This window comes from Filicampus tigris, chromosome 21 (genome assembly GCF_054856515.1).
Source record: "Filicampus tigris isolate MCC_2025a chromosome 21, RoL_Ftig_1.0, whole genome shotgun sequence".
Classification (NCBI taxonomy): domain Eukaryota; kingdom Metazoa; phylum Chordata; class Actinopteri; order Syngnathiformes; family Syngnathidae; genus Filicampus; species Filicampus tigris.
Genome location: NC_141237.1, coordinates 6,849,454 through 6,863,616, shown reverse-complemented (window position 1 = coordinate 6,863,616; position 14,163 = coordinate 6,849,454). Strand labels below are relative to the sequence as shown.

At 40.9% G+C, this 14,163-nt stretch overlaps 3 protein-coding genes and 1 non-coding gene across 4 annotated transcripts; 3 read left to right on the top strand and 1 right to left on the bottom strand.

The window, feature by feature from the left end:
- Positions 1-534: 534 nt before the first annotated feature.
- Positions 535-2,547, bottom strand: LOC147127403 (uncharacterized). Its single transcript, XM_086021548.1, has 2 exons — positions 2,260-2,547; positions 535-1,464 (listed from the first exon to the last, which is right to left on the bottom strand). The coding sequence occupies exons 1-2, from the start codon at positions 2,356-2,358 to the stop codon at positions 748-750; spliced, it is 816 nt and encodes a 271-aa protein (XP_085877674.1). The 5' UTR covers positions 2,359-2,547; the 3' UTR covers positions 535-747.
- Positions 2,548-3,008: 461 nt separating this feature from the next.
- LOC147127402 (voltage-gated potassium channel regulatory subunit KCNG3-like) lies at positions 3,009-7,341 on the top strand. Its single transcript, XM_086021547.1, has 3 exons — positions 3,009-3,371; positions 4,257-5,021; positions 6,381-7,341. The coding sequence occupies exons 2-3, from the start codon at positions 4,447-4,449 to the stop codon at positions 7,006-7,008; spliced, it is 1,203 nt and encodes a 400-aa protein (XP_085877673.1). The 5' UTR covers positions 3,009-3,371; positions 4,257-4,446; the 3' UTR covers positions 7,009-7,341.
- Positions 7,342-11,105: 3,764 nt separating this feature from the next.
- On the top strand, positions 11,106-11,219 carry LOC147127401 (U5 spliceosomal RNA). The gene has a single exon (XR_015084594.1). It is a non-coding gene; the product is annotated as a U5 spliceosomal RNA (small nuclear RNA).
- Positions 11,220-11,763: 544 nt separating this feature from the next.
- On the top strand, positions 11,764-13,818 carry LOC147127400 (cytochrome c oxidase subunit 7A2-like, mitochondrial). The gene is made up of 3 exons (XM_086021599.1): positions 11,764-12,030; positions 12,292-12,426; positions 13,522-13,818. Exons 1-3 carry the CDS (start codon positions 11,962-11,964, stop codon positions 13,660-13,662), a joined length of 345 nt encoding a protein of 114 aa, XP_085877725.1. The 5' UTR covers positions 11,764-11,961; the 3' UTR covers positions 13,663-13,818.
- The last annotated feature ends 345 nt before the right edge of the window (positions 13,819-14,163 follow it).

Genomic DNA, 14,163 nt, shown 5'->3' with positions numbered 1-14,163 from the left:
GGTATGCATATTTAGGATAATGCCATGGCATACAATTTTTATAATTCAATTTTTGTGTTCCCATATGATAATTCAATTTTTGTGTTCCCATGTTGGTTGGGATTGGGAACAGCATTTCTGTGAACTGATGTGACAGTCAAGAAATGTGGTGTGTCAGTAACATGCGCAAGTTGTTACGGTTTTGAAATTGACAGGAATAGTGCCACAAATAAAATGTGACCAAAAAAAAAAGTCTTGTCATCAGATCAGGCTGCTGGGATTCTAAGTATTGTTTATTGTTTATTGTTTGATTTTGTATCAACTAAGAGCTGAACATTTGTCCCAGAGGAATGATGGACCCTGATGAAAAGCAGTTAAAAACAACAACAACAAAAAAGACTTGGATTCGATTTTATTGTGGGAAAAACAATCGCTGTCCACGATATTTTTATCCTGCTGGTAATTTTTCGCCTACTCATTCGACTCTGGGTGGTCTACTAAGGCCCCTTTTGTCTTCAGTCATGAGTGCAATGAATAATGACAGGATCTGCTGGATTGTGGGTTGTCGTCTTTTTATTTGCATACTTGGCATAAGGACATTATTTTAACAGAGTATAAAACACTGTTGTGACTCAGCTGTAAAATATGCTTTAATGGTGGTGGACCTTTGCAGTCCTGTACATCTGGCCACAAATTCAAATCAGCGCACAAGCAAATGTTATGATGGACGGAATTGTGCAAACAAAGCACCATAATCAACAGCAACGATCAGCCAAAATGGCGTACCTCAAGCTCCTCTTTGTGCACCGTGAGTGTTTTAAATGATTCCTCCAGCTTCTTCACTTGTTCAAGGAGCTCCTCAGCGGCGGGGCTCGTCTTCGCCTCCTGCTCAGCCTGCAGTTGGTCTTCCAGAGCTTTTAGTGTATCGCGTATCTCCGGGGTCTCCGCTTTGAATTTGCTGAGCTGGCAGGACATTTCTCGATTCTCTGCCACGAGTGAAGAATTTTCTTTTTTCAGGTTTTTGATCAGGTCATCCTTCTCCGACATGGCCCGTTCCATGTGCCAGCGCAGGTGCTCCGTCTCGCTTTGAAAATAGCAAAGCGTGTCCACGTTGTGCTCGTGCATGGTTTCCAACTGGGCGCAAAAATGAACAGCCATCTCATCGACGTACCACTGCATGCCCACCCACTGAGTTTGAAATTGGGCAGCCGTCTCCTGCTCTCGGATCGCCCACCACTGTTGCCACTGTTCGTTTACGAGGGCGATGAGGTTTTCCGAGTTGGACTCGCTCGGCTTCTTCAGGGCTCTCAGGAGCCGCTGCCTTTCATGGTCGTGCCGGTGGTGCTGCAGCACCAGTTGCTCTCTCAGGACTGCGTTTTGGGCAGCCAGCTCGCTGTTTGAGAACTGGCAAAGGGTGAGGCCGTTCCCTGCAGGGTGGCGGTAAATTCCGCCTGGGTTCATCCTGGGGTGCAACTGATGATATTGCTGACGGAGGGGGAAAAAAAACTCATATAATATATAAGATGGTTAAAACGTTGAATATACAAAATAACATTATCACCGGGCACTGCCACAAATAGATCCAATCAGCCAATAGTTTCCTACAGAAGCCACAAAATCACGGCAAAGGACTACTTTTGTCCCAACAGCCCAACATATAATTTAAAAATCAGCAAAATTCAGAATACTTAGTGCATATAAGTCTACACACCACTGTTCAAATGCCAGATTTTAGTGATACATATTGAAAAATGAGACTAATTTGATCAAAAGCATTACTTCTGGGAAAATATTTTTGGTCTTATTGTTCAAAGCATTTACATTTAACTTTCTCACCGTAGCAAGTGGTCAAGAACTTTTTCACTACTTTATCTACCCATCATAGTTTCTAATGAATACCATATGATAAAATGGGTTATATATATATATATATATATATATATATATATATATATATATATATATATATATATATATATACATATATATATATATTAGTGCTGTAAAAACGATTAAAATGTTTTAAGTAATTAATCGCATTTTTCCATAATTAATCACGATTAATCGTAGTTTTCAACTACAATTTTTTACGAAGTTTGGAACCATTATTTACTAGAGTAAAATCTTATGAAATTTAATCTCCATAGTCAATGCTTTAATTTTGACAGCCCTAATACATATATTTATTTTTGATAACTTAAGCATGCAGATGTTAAGTTCTATATTTATACTTGATCCGATACAATTTAGGTTGTCAAAAGTACTAAGAAATAAACTCACCCTGTTTGGAAAGCTCCCTTTCGTGAAGTGTGAATAGGTTTTTTTGTAATTGCTTCCTAAGCTCCTTTTCCTTGTGTTTCCTGAGCAACTTTTCTCCATGTTAATGATTGTTGCAAATTGTCAGGACTGAAGATGCTTCTTAATGGTCTCTTATTGGGTTTCTTCAAGTGACCGAGAGTCTCTCTGGATTTCTCTGCCTTCATTCAACGTGCACTTAAGTGCATGGAAATTGGACACTGAAGGACATGCAGCGACTGGGAAATAAAGCCGCTAAGGATGAAAGATGCAAAAATCACAAAGACAAAAAAGGAGGAAGGCAAAAGCTTTGAGGTCATGTGGGGGTGGCCAAGATGCTTACAAATGTACTGTATGACTCGCAAAAACAAAGCCGGCCAAGAATACATAATTCTTGAATGATATTGTGCCCCCCCCAAAAAAAGAGGTATTGTATATAAGTGACAGTAAAAAAAAAAAAATACCATACCAAAATGTGTACTTCTTTACTTTCACTTTGAAGTATTGTGAGTACTTTCAACATTTCCATCTGTCTTATAAAAAAAATCCAAAAGAGGGCGCTATTTCGCTGCGATCAACTGTGCTGCTTATTAATTAAGCAGATGATTCATCTTTGCCATGATTTGATGTAATAACATGAAAGAATGTAATCGGCTCAATAACTCACTAATTCGAGGGATCGCGAGGTCTGACGGGGGGGGAGGAAGGCGAGGGTGGAAAATGAGTGGGGCGACATTAGGAGAGGAGAGGGAGGACTGAGGAGGGAAGATGAACGGGAGAAGCCCAAGAAGGACAAGGAAGTGGATGAGGGAGGTGGAGGAGGGCAAGTGTCTCACTCACATCAGTCACTGAGAAGCATTTATGGCAATTCAGCTGCTCGGAGCGACTTTTTTTTTCTTTTTCTTTTTTTCAAAATCATGGCACACGCACACGACCAGAGGGAGGAGGAGGAGATTGAAAAAGCTTGCTGGGGTTTAGTCTTATAGATTGAACAAGTTCAGCTGGTTGGCTGCTGGAGACGCGAGAAGTTGGACTTAAAAAAAATAATAATGATAATAAAAAAAATCCCTGATGCACTTTTGTGAAGATATGTTGAGGTAAGTTTGGAAATGATAATAATAATGAATTGTTTTGTCACCTTGAAATGTCAACATGGAGAAAATCTCCAATTTTCTTATTGATTGTCACTCAGTTCAGTTTTATTAGCGCGGACCTAATTATTGGAACTGGAATGGTTGTATTGGTATACGTACAGCATCAGTATTGTGGTTGTCTGTATTTCTATTTTCTAATGTTACTGATCTATTTGACTAAAGGCAAGGAAGAAAAAAAAGAGAGATTCATCAGCATTCAAAGTATGGCTGAGCGTCATAATTGATTAACAGGCGATTTAAGCATGACTGTGTGGAAGTGATCGTTGATTGTTTCCCGGAGGCCAAATGGAGAGCAATACTTGGCTGCAACAGAATTTTTGTTTTGTTTTGTTTTGTTTTGTTTTTGCTTAATACAACATCAAAATCAGTTGATGATCGCATCTTTTATCATTGTGGTCAATTTGACTCCAGAAAGTTAAACCTCCAGAAAATAATTTCAATTGAAATATTAACTCATTCACTGCCAGATATTTTCAGACCTTTTACCCTAAAAAAAAAAATTGAAAAAAAAATATAAATAAATTCCTGGGATTGAATGGCATGGACTGTGAAAAGACATCCATCAATGGCAGTGGGTGAATTAATTTAATTTGTCAGATATTTTCTTTGTTCGGTGAGCAACTACAACATGTTTGTATTTTTGCTGGTGTTATCATTTGCATTTGTGTGTTTGACTATTTGTACAGATCCATATGTGGTAACAAACTTTGCCTCATAAAAACAAAGCCCATTTTATACTAGGTGACAGCTCACTCGAAAAACCTGCTGGACCACTGTACTGTATTTACTGTTTTTAATAACTAATGTACGTTTTTCTTTTTATTGAAGCATAAACAAAGAATGCGGATCAAGCGATGATGGCGAACAAACACGACTTGCAACAGAATCGTTCCTGCCAGAGATGAACAAAGGTCTGACAGTTCATATTTTCATCGCTTTATAAGAGCACAGCACATCGGAACCGCCTGTCTCAAACAAGTCCCAGAGGAAATTGTTCGGACTTGGCCTCTGACAGAAGATGAAGTTTGGAAGCAGTTTTTGCACCCTGAACGTTGGCGGTCGCCGATTCCCCTTCTCGGTGGAGCTGATGAAGCACCTCCCACTGAGCAGACTCAGCCGCCTCTATCGCTGCGTGTCAGAGAGCGAGTTGCTAGAGCTGTGCGACGACTACGACCGTGACAGAAACGAGTTTTTTTTCGACCGCCACTCCGAGGCCTTCAGCTTCATCATGCTCTACTTGCAGCACGGCAAGTTACGCTTTGTCCCGCACATGTGCGAACTCTCCTTCTACAACGAGATGCTCTACTGGGGCCTCGAGAGCGCCGACCTGCAGCTGTGCTGCCAGCGGCGGCTGGACGAACGTCTGTCCGACTGCTTCGTCCACTTCTTCCCCGAAGAGGAGCCGCAAGGCCCGGAGGAGCCGCCCGATCGTTGGCTGGAAAGGATGAGGAGGACGTTTGAGGAGCCCACGTCCTCGGTGGCGGCGCAAATCCTGGCTTCTGTGTCTGTGCTGTTTGTTCTCATTTCAATGGTGATGCTGTGTGCAAGCACCTTACCAGAGTGGAAGGCTGCTGAGACACTGGATGAACACAGGTAGTCCTATAATACCGGAGTGACACATTGTCAGGTCGAGGATAACATTTTTAATAATGATAAAATATTTGTGCTGCATTGGGCCGTATAATAAAAAACAGTTTGGAACGTATCCCCCTGCGACAGGTGGAAATCAACGATATAGAGCATATAATTACTTATCGGTTGGGTACTTGCGAAGGCTTGGCTAGGAAAATATCCCAAGATGCATTTCGTGCTGCGTCGTTCCAATTTCCTAAGAGACGGGCGTTCTGAGGAAGAGCGTCCTCGCGTACGTTCTTAGGAAGACCGTACTTCCTTCATGATACGGTACTCTGCTTATACATATTGAGAAACTCACTTTTGCCGGTTCGTCATTCATCAGTCCGTCATTTTCCGTGACGAACTGAATTGTAATCGTCAGTCCGTCAATCCGTCAGTTGGTCCGTCATTTAAGTCCTTCAGTTAGTCCGTCAGAAGTACGTTGGTCTGTCAGTCGGTCCCCCCCAAAAATCGCCAGAAAAACGGGCATCCGCCAGTGACGGGTGAGGATTACACTGACGGGTGAATTCGTCAGTCCGTCTATTTGAAAAGGTGTCCCGTCGTTTGTCAATGGTCAGCAAAACGTCAGTCTGACGGACTATTACTGGAATTGTCGCTGTCCTGTGAAAAACACGTATATCCAATATTGTAATTTTTTAACAAAAACTCACTTTAATGGGAAGTCTTTAACGTGGAAAAAACATTAACGTAAACATTTTAAAAATGAAAAAAATGGACATAAGTGTTTTTCATAGGATAGCGACGATATCTTAAGACATCAGTGCGGCCTGGCATGTTGTGGCACACAATTATATTATACTGAATTCGGCTAACTCTAAATTCGGACTTGCCTGTGCTTGTACTGTAAAAACATGGGGCAAAAATGGTTGCTTTAAAATCCGCAATATAGTGTGGGCGCGAAAGATCAACTACGATATCGTCGCTGTCCTGTGAAAAACACATATGTCCATTTTTTTCAATTTTTTATTTTTACGTGACATTTTTACAGACATCGCATTAACGTGAACAATTTTTTAAATTCCAAAATTGGACGATATGTTAGGGTTAATTGACTGTTGTCTGTTCCATCGCTAGCATGATTTACCACCTTTATTTCACCTTCAAACTTGACAGAACAGCAAAAAAATCGCTTTTAACTGAATAAACTGACTAAATGTCCATTGCTTTAAGAATGGAACACCGGTGTAAACCAATGAGCCAATTTATATCGTATTGACCGATTTGCCACGATTAGTTTCTTTGCTCTTTTTGTGTCTCTCTGCTTGCTCTCTCTGATTTAAACATTTCTCTCCTCTCCCTCCGATTGGTCATTCCCAGGATCATCGAGGCGGTGTGCATCGGTTGGTTCACCGCCGAGTGCATTGTCCGTTTCATCGTGTCTCGGGACAAATGCGAGTTTGTGCGCCGTCCTCTGAACATCATTGACCTGCTGGCCATCACTCCGTATTACGTCTCCGTGACCGCCACCGTCCTGACGGGGGAGAACTCTCAGCTCCAGCGAGCCGGCGTGACCCTGCGGGTGCTGCGCATCATGAGGATCTTCTGGGTGATCAAGCTGGCTCGTCACTTCCTGGGCCTCCAAACCCTCGGCCTGACGCTGAGGCGATGTTATCGTGAGATGGTCATGCTCCTGGTGTTCATTTTTGTCGCCATGGCCATCTTCAGTGCGCTGGCCCAGCTTTTAGAAGGAGGAAACCAAGACTATACTAGCATCCCTGCTGCTAGCTGGTGGGTCATCATCTCCATGACGACAGTGGGCTATGGAGACATGTACCCGGTGACCATGGCAGGTCGCGTACTGGGCGGGTTCTGTGTGGTGAGTGGAATAGTGCTCCTGGCCCTGCCGATCACGTTCATCTATCACAGTTTCGTGCAGTGCTACCATGAGCTCAAGGTGCGTTCGGCACGCTGCATCCGCAGTTCGTCGACTGATTTCATTGACTGAAAGACACTCTATAGCAACACTATAGCAGGAAATACTATCCAAAGGACTGAGAGCACCTGGACTTGGACGTGTCATAGTAGTAACCTATTTTGGAACTGCGGGAAAGATTGTCATGTCTGTGGATATTTTCAGCCCTCAGAGGTTTTTTTTGAACTGAAACCTGTCAATTAGGTCATTTTTTTTTACATTATAACGTTTTCAAGGCTAAAAATGTTAAAAGGGAAGTCATCCCAAAAAATGTCTTGACAATAATATGTTCTACGCAGGCCCGCTGGTCGAAACACAACATTCTGATTAATATTGCATTTGCGGAATATGAGTTAAGCAGTAAAATCCATCTGTTTTTGTCCATCTCAGGGGGCGGCCATTTTGCCATTTGCTGGCGACTGTAAATGACATCACAGTCGCTCAAGGCTCGGGTAACGAGAATTCATGGCTCAGCTTTAGAAAACAGCTGCGATTGATCGTTATCTGAGCCGTGAGCAACTGTGATGTCATTTTCAGTGGACAGAAATGACAAAATGGCCGCCCCCTGAGATGGCAAAAAAATGGGTGCATTTTGCTGCTTAAAGTGGAAGTCAACCCAAACGTATTTTCCTGAGAATATGTTCCCAGCAGGTCCACTTGTTGAAACACGGCATTCTGATTAATTTTGCGTTTGTGCAATATAAGTTAAGCGGCAAGATGCAATGTTTTTTTAGCCATCCCCGCGGCCATTTTGTCTTCTGTCAACTGAAAATGACATCACAACTACTCCCAATGACCAATCACGGCTGACCTGTTTTCTGAATCCGAGGCGTGATTGGTCATTGTGAGCAGTTGTGATGTAATTTTTCAGTCGACAGAAGACAAAATGGCCGCCCCCAGAGACGGCTAAAAACGAGTGCATTAACACTTATTCCACAAACGCAATATTTATCAGAATGCCATTTGTACACTGAAGACGCATACGACATATTATGATTTTTTGGGGGTGACTTCCCCTTTAAATAACAGTTATCAAAGTTCATATTGTGAAAAATGATATCATCGTGTGGATGTAATCTTTGAAAAGTGCCGTTTGTACTCAAATTGTAAACCTATGCATGCCACTGAACAGCACTCAAAACACGCTATTGCAAGGGCAAGCATTGTGTCTTGTTTTTGTGACTTTGTCAACGACTGGAAGGGATATTACTTAAATAAATGCTCAAACAGCTTTATGGAAAGCTTGGGCATTTATTCAGCATCAAGGATATCGAAGACCTTTGAGTTCCGTCCCAATTCACATTCACAATACAGCGCACTGCTGTTGTATAACAAATCGCAAATATGACCTGGCATAAAAAATGGAGCCGAAGAACATCAGACTGCTGCTCTCTCAGGTACCAAACTATGCTAACCTGCATCTGCTCCTCTATGGATGTGATTGCGTCTGGTTTCATCATCTCTCTGTGAAATATGGAATGCTAGAATCCATGAATATGCGTACAAAATCTAAGTTATTCCACCTGGTCCTATAGTTGAGTTGACATGCACTTCACATATTTGCAGTGATTCAACGCGGAAAGTTCTGGACCACCGGGAGTTAAGCAGACGGTCTGCGGCTGAATATGTTGGACAATTTGGACGGTATTGACGGTTTCCATGGAGACAGCGGACTCAGAGAGTGGAAGATAAAGTGGCGGAAATGTCAGGCTCCTCGAGCTGCTGGTGTGTGAATGTCGATTATCTCACTCTTATCCTTCGTCCAAAAAAAAAAAAAAAAAAAAGTGCTGTGGGGTTTAAATCAAATCCCAGCTACGCATTTCGGTCTTTTCAACTTGAGACCTGAACTTGAGTTGAAGTAAACATTTTCGGAAATACCAAATGTAAGGCAGTTCACTTTTCAATGGAGTTGTACTCATTTATTTTCTTGGCCGCCCAGCTTCCAGTAGTAGTAGTTAGTTATTCTTTTGTCCAATCAGATTTCAGTCTCTATGTGTTGCCATGGCAATTTAATCTGCCCAGGACCTTCAGAATTAGTAGGCTAATTTAGTTTCAGCAAACTATATAAGATAGATCTGATTTGAAATTCATCCTCACGGGGCCAGCACACTGACCCACGATGATGTCAGCATTTTCCAGTCCTCTGATTGGTTGGTCAGAGCAAAATTACAGCCAACTGGCAAAACACGGCTGTAGCGCTTTGCACACTGTACTTACTTTTAATGTAATTATAATGTTTTTGTCATGTTATAAGATAAATATCGATTCTGATGTACTTAACGCATGTTGCTATTTTGTGATTTTGTGTATTGTTGATGATTTCTGGAATTAGGACGGGTTTGTGGTGGTGGTGGTATTAAGATGTGGATTAATGCACAGCCTGCCACTGGTGTTTTTTTTTTTTGTTTCCTCTTTTAGCTTGTAGTTCATTGTTATTATTATTATGATTAATGAGGTTGAATGCAGTCATTACTGAAGTCCAGAGAAACCCTTTTTTGGAAACTGAGCTTCATGAGTTAAGAGCAGCAACCGTAATCTGGCCGGCCAGATGGTCCGCTTCCCAGATATCCATCTGGGAAAATAACTGATTGCAACTGTTTTGCGAAATGGAACTTGGAAGGTGATCACAGAAACGATTTCTGTACGTCACATCCATAGCAGGATCACTAAACCTGAACAGATTGCTGTTTGATAGTTTTGACAATACAATACAATACAATACAATACAATTTTATTTATATAGCGCATTTCACAACAGCTACAGCTGTAACAAAGCACTTTAAGAAGAATCCCCTCTTGGGCGTAATATTTTTATTGCTATTATTTGTTTTGAGGAAATTATAAATCCTTACACAGTGAGATTTGATCAGCATTTTGAAGCAGATTGTTCTTCAAAATAACTGTTTGTTTTACAAATGCGTCTCTGTAGTATCTGCCCTCTCACCAAGTGTGAAATTAAACAACAACTAAATATGCTGTTACAGTATCTGCCTCTAAAGATTTGCATTTTAATATTAATTACGTCCAGACAAAATATTGCTTTAAACTACCTGTGCAGTTAATATTTTTTTTTTAATGATGATGACAACCCGACAGATAATGAATGAAAGCAACTGAGAATGTGGCAATATTCGTAAATCGTTCGAGAGTGTGAAGTTGTCATGGCACTGTCACACATTACAAAATATTCCTTAGGCATGACAACAGACAGCAAAGGTGCGAAGGATCAGATCGACAACGCTTCTTTTCACATATGAGTCACAAATGATTCGTGTTCTCTGACAGGGAATGATACAAGATATCTTGGGTTGCATAATTCAATAAAAGTTGAAAGCTTTACTTGTACTTTTACTATGTGACTTAAATGTGCTCCTCAGTTCTTAATCTTTGCATTTAATTTTATTTCTCTGTGAATGTGCAAAACCTTGTAAACACACTTACATTCTTCACAGCTTCATCATGTCACTTCTCCCCCTCCTCCTCCTATGTCTGTTGCAGACTGTCAACGTGTTGCAAAAAGAAGGAGGAAAATACAGAACAGCGCAGTACAGTAAAATCAGTCAAATGTAGCAGAAAGGGTGCTGGTCAATATTATTCATAATCATCGCATTTAATTCACATCAGCAGCTTTTCTATACACAGATCTGACGGTCTTGAATAAACGGCAAATGCAGTGCATTATTTTAAAGCTGCAACATATAACAGGAAATAGCAGAAATGTATCGCCTGCGTGGATGCTTTTGTCACTAAATTGACAAATTAATGCATTTACGTGTCTTCTAACATTCAAAATGTAAATGAATCAAACAAAAAGTCACTTTTATTTGCTGTTTTTGAATGTTTTGAAGTAACGTGGAGGAGGAGCTAACAGCAAGCATGACGCGGTCAACCCGGAAATCCAGTGTTCTCCCAGCATGCTTTGCGCCGCCCGTAAGACTCTTTAATTTAAGGATTTATAGTTTGTTGTTGTTGTTTTTTTAATCATACATTCGTCATATACAGTTTGTCTAAAAGTATTCTCTCGACTAGGGTGTTTTGCATAAATATTGAAATTTGTCGTCTTAACACCGTCAGTTTAAGTATTATCCCTGACAATGACTTAGGCGTGCCTGGCCCATTGGAAAATCAGTACACTCTTGTTTCTCTTCAGATCGCATAAATCTTTCGCCTTTTACTAAAGATTTCCGTGGGGAGGAACAACAAGAGTCTTTACCAATTTTTTGATGCCTTGCGAAAGCGAGGCTTCCTCTCTGGTTGAAAACAATCTCATGCAAGACTGCTTATAAAATCGTATCGCACCACCTAGTCAAGATTGCAGTGAATGTCGGTTCACTTGGGCAGTGCTTGTGTTTCAGTTTCATAAGTGCAAATCGATACTTTATTCGAAGAAATTACCAAAGTGGATCAAAATCCAACCTGAAAAAACGTTTCACACACGTATTTTTATTTTTGAGTACATTGTATTTTTTTCAAAACTCAAGCTCAACACATGCATTTTCACGTTCAAGTTTTATTTTTTTTTTCAAATACAAAACCTTCGACCTCAATCTAACTCCAGAGCATTCGGAACCGCTTTGTGCGTAAGCGCAACCACCATATTGAATGTCTTAAATCCGCACAGTCAAGTCACGTATATACAGTAAATGCTAAAAAGTGCACACATTATTACCCCTTATTCTCGTGTTCACGCGCGCGCGCACACACACACACGCCCCCTCCCCCTACACGTGCATATATAACCATCACATTTAAATATACTTATTCTACGTTGTTTTCTGTGCCTATTTCTTTGTACCATGTGCATTATGTCACACAGACAATGCAACTTGTACACATTCAATATGGCGGTTGCATTTGCGTCCGACTCCGCGCCGACGCGGGATCTATGCATGTTTGTGATTTCCATGGTTAGCCGTTAGCTACAGGTCAATGGTGTCGTTCGGTAGCCCTCACGTTGAGTTGGGTTTCAGCTGACCTGTGTGAACGATGTACTATAAATTCAATGGCGTGACACAGCGGCTCACTGGAGCAACTGCCAACGCATACACCCCGCAGGTAAGAGTCAAACGAAAGTTGGTAGGAAATATGGCTTTTTTGGGGGCCTGGTGTACAGAATATGTCCGAGTCGTGCGGTGCAACGTGGACATTAAATGTGTCAGAGGTTGCAAAAGCACTCTCTACTCACGCTCTGTAAATAGAAGTACACACGCTGGTGTAAAACAAAAAACATGTACAAGTAGAACAGCCTTTTCACCCCTCGTTGAACCAGTAAACATGAACTAGCTAAATAACTCATAACCACAATGATTTGTTCAGGGTCTGCGTCCAGTTGTCCCTCCTGTCAGTCCCCCTGTCATCTTTGCGTCTCCGACCAAGTTGGCGTCTGAAGCAGGAAGCCAAGTGCAATATTTGGGAGCCAACAAAGTCCCCGACTTGCAGAGACTCTTCCAGGTAAGCTGTCATCATGCTCTTTGTAGGCGTCCTTTTGTTGGCCTTGTACAAATTCAATGCATCTCAAGGCTTGAGGGGTTTCACAGACCTTTTACAGTGGTCAACTTTTTTTTTTCCCTCTGAAATATTACACAAAACATGATGTTATATTCACTTGACATTATTTCCGATGGGGCAATTTTGTTTTTAACTACAATTTGGAAGTCAACCAGCGTCATGGAACACTTTGGCAGTTCAACTGTAGCACAAATGCTGTTGTCTGCAATTGTGGGCTTGGTCACAGCTATTTTTCTTCCAAAGAACATGATTGTTGAATTGTATTATATTATTTTAAAAGGTGCTATTTCCTTGTCTGGAAATGTGTGAAATGAAGCGCTACCACTTGCAATGTGTTTCTCAACATTGTCCTTGAGCCTTTGAATTGAGCACGTTGCCATGGTTTCATCTAGGAATGCATAGACACCACTTTTTTTTCAGACTGAGGACAATTACTTACATTTGAGAAAAGTACTCAAAGTTCGATTATTTCAAAATGCCATTACATCTTGTAGTTGTGATAAAAATGTGTTTTATTTTTGAACAAATAATTACAGGCAGTTTGAATTTAGAGTTACTGTAAGTGCCGGGCAGCACGAGTTCTACTGGAAGAGACACAGCTTAACTAACCGCAAATAGAGGCAGAGAAGGTCCCCAACTGAGCCCCAGTAATAGTTTTTTTCCCCAAAGAGCAAGTGAATATTTACCTGTAAGTATTGTTTTTTGCTCTGTTTGTATGTATTGCTGCTTCAAATGCGTTAAAGTAGCAGTTGCTGAAATGTTTAGAATTACCGTCACATCTATGCTACTTTCCGTTAGCGCGTCAAAGACGTTTTGCATTATAAGTTAGCATAAAGCTAGTGGACTTTATTTAGATGGACAAACTGATATAGTTTGTTTGAATATTTTCTTGTTAAATATATAATTTTAATTAATCTGTTAAAAAAAAAAATCATGTTTTTCTTGCGATAACCCGGGAGTTCGCTGTTGTCCCCAATAAATCTTGTGACTTCCATCATACATATGAGAAACCCTCACCTTCTTTAATAATGTTTTCAGAGGTCTGACGGGGTCCCAGTCCACCTGAAGGGGGGTCTGATTGACAAACTGCTCTACAGGACCACCATGGGACTAACTATTGGAGGGGCTCTTTACTGCCTCGTCGCGCTCTACTTTGCTGCTCAGCCTAGCAACAAGTGATTCTGCACAGTCGGTTGCGCTCTGATTGGACGGCAGGATTAGCGACGAATGGATGGTTTCAAGGACATAGCGTTCAGGGTATATACCGGCACAAGAAAATCATTATATTCAAAGATTATTTTGTAAGGACAAGCAATAAAGTTTTATTTTGTAGAAGCGTTGGTTTTTTTTGTTTTGTTTTTTCAAACAGCTTTTGAAGTACACAATGGCACACATCTAACAGCGGATACAGTAACTGATGTAGAGAAAAAAAAAACCCATCAAATTGTGCTGAATTATCTAACTCGTTTGGATGAAAAGTGTACTAGTACACTAAATTAAGGGATTCGAATGTATTTCATATGGAAGAAGAGTGAATAAGTGAATGGAAATAAGCTTTTACAATGTGTGATCCAGCAATAAGAAATTACTATTCCAGTTTCCCTCCAACACTCCATTTTGTATTTAACATTAATCGCATATGATGATAGGGATGTGAATTAATTAAGTGGGTTTAATGAC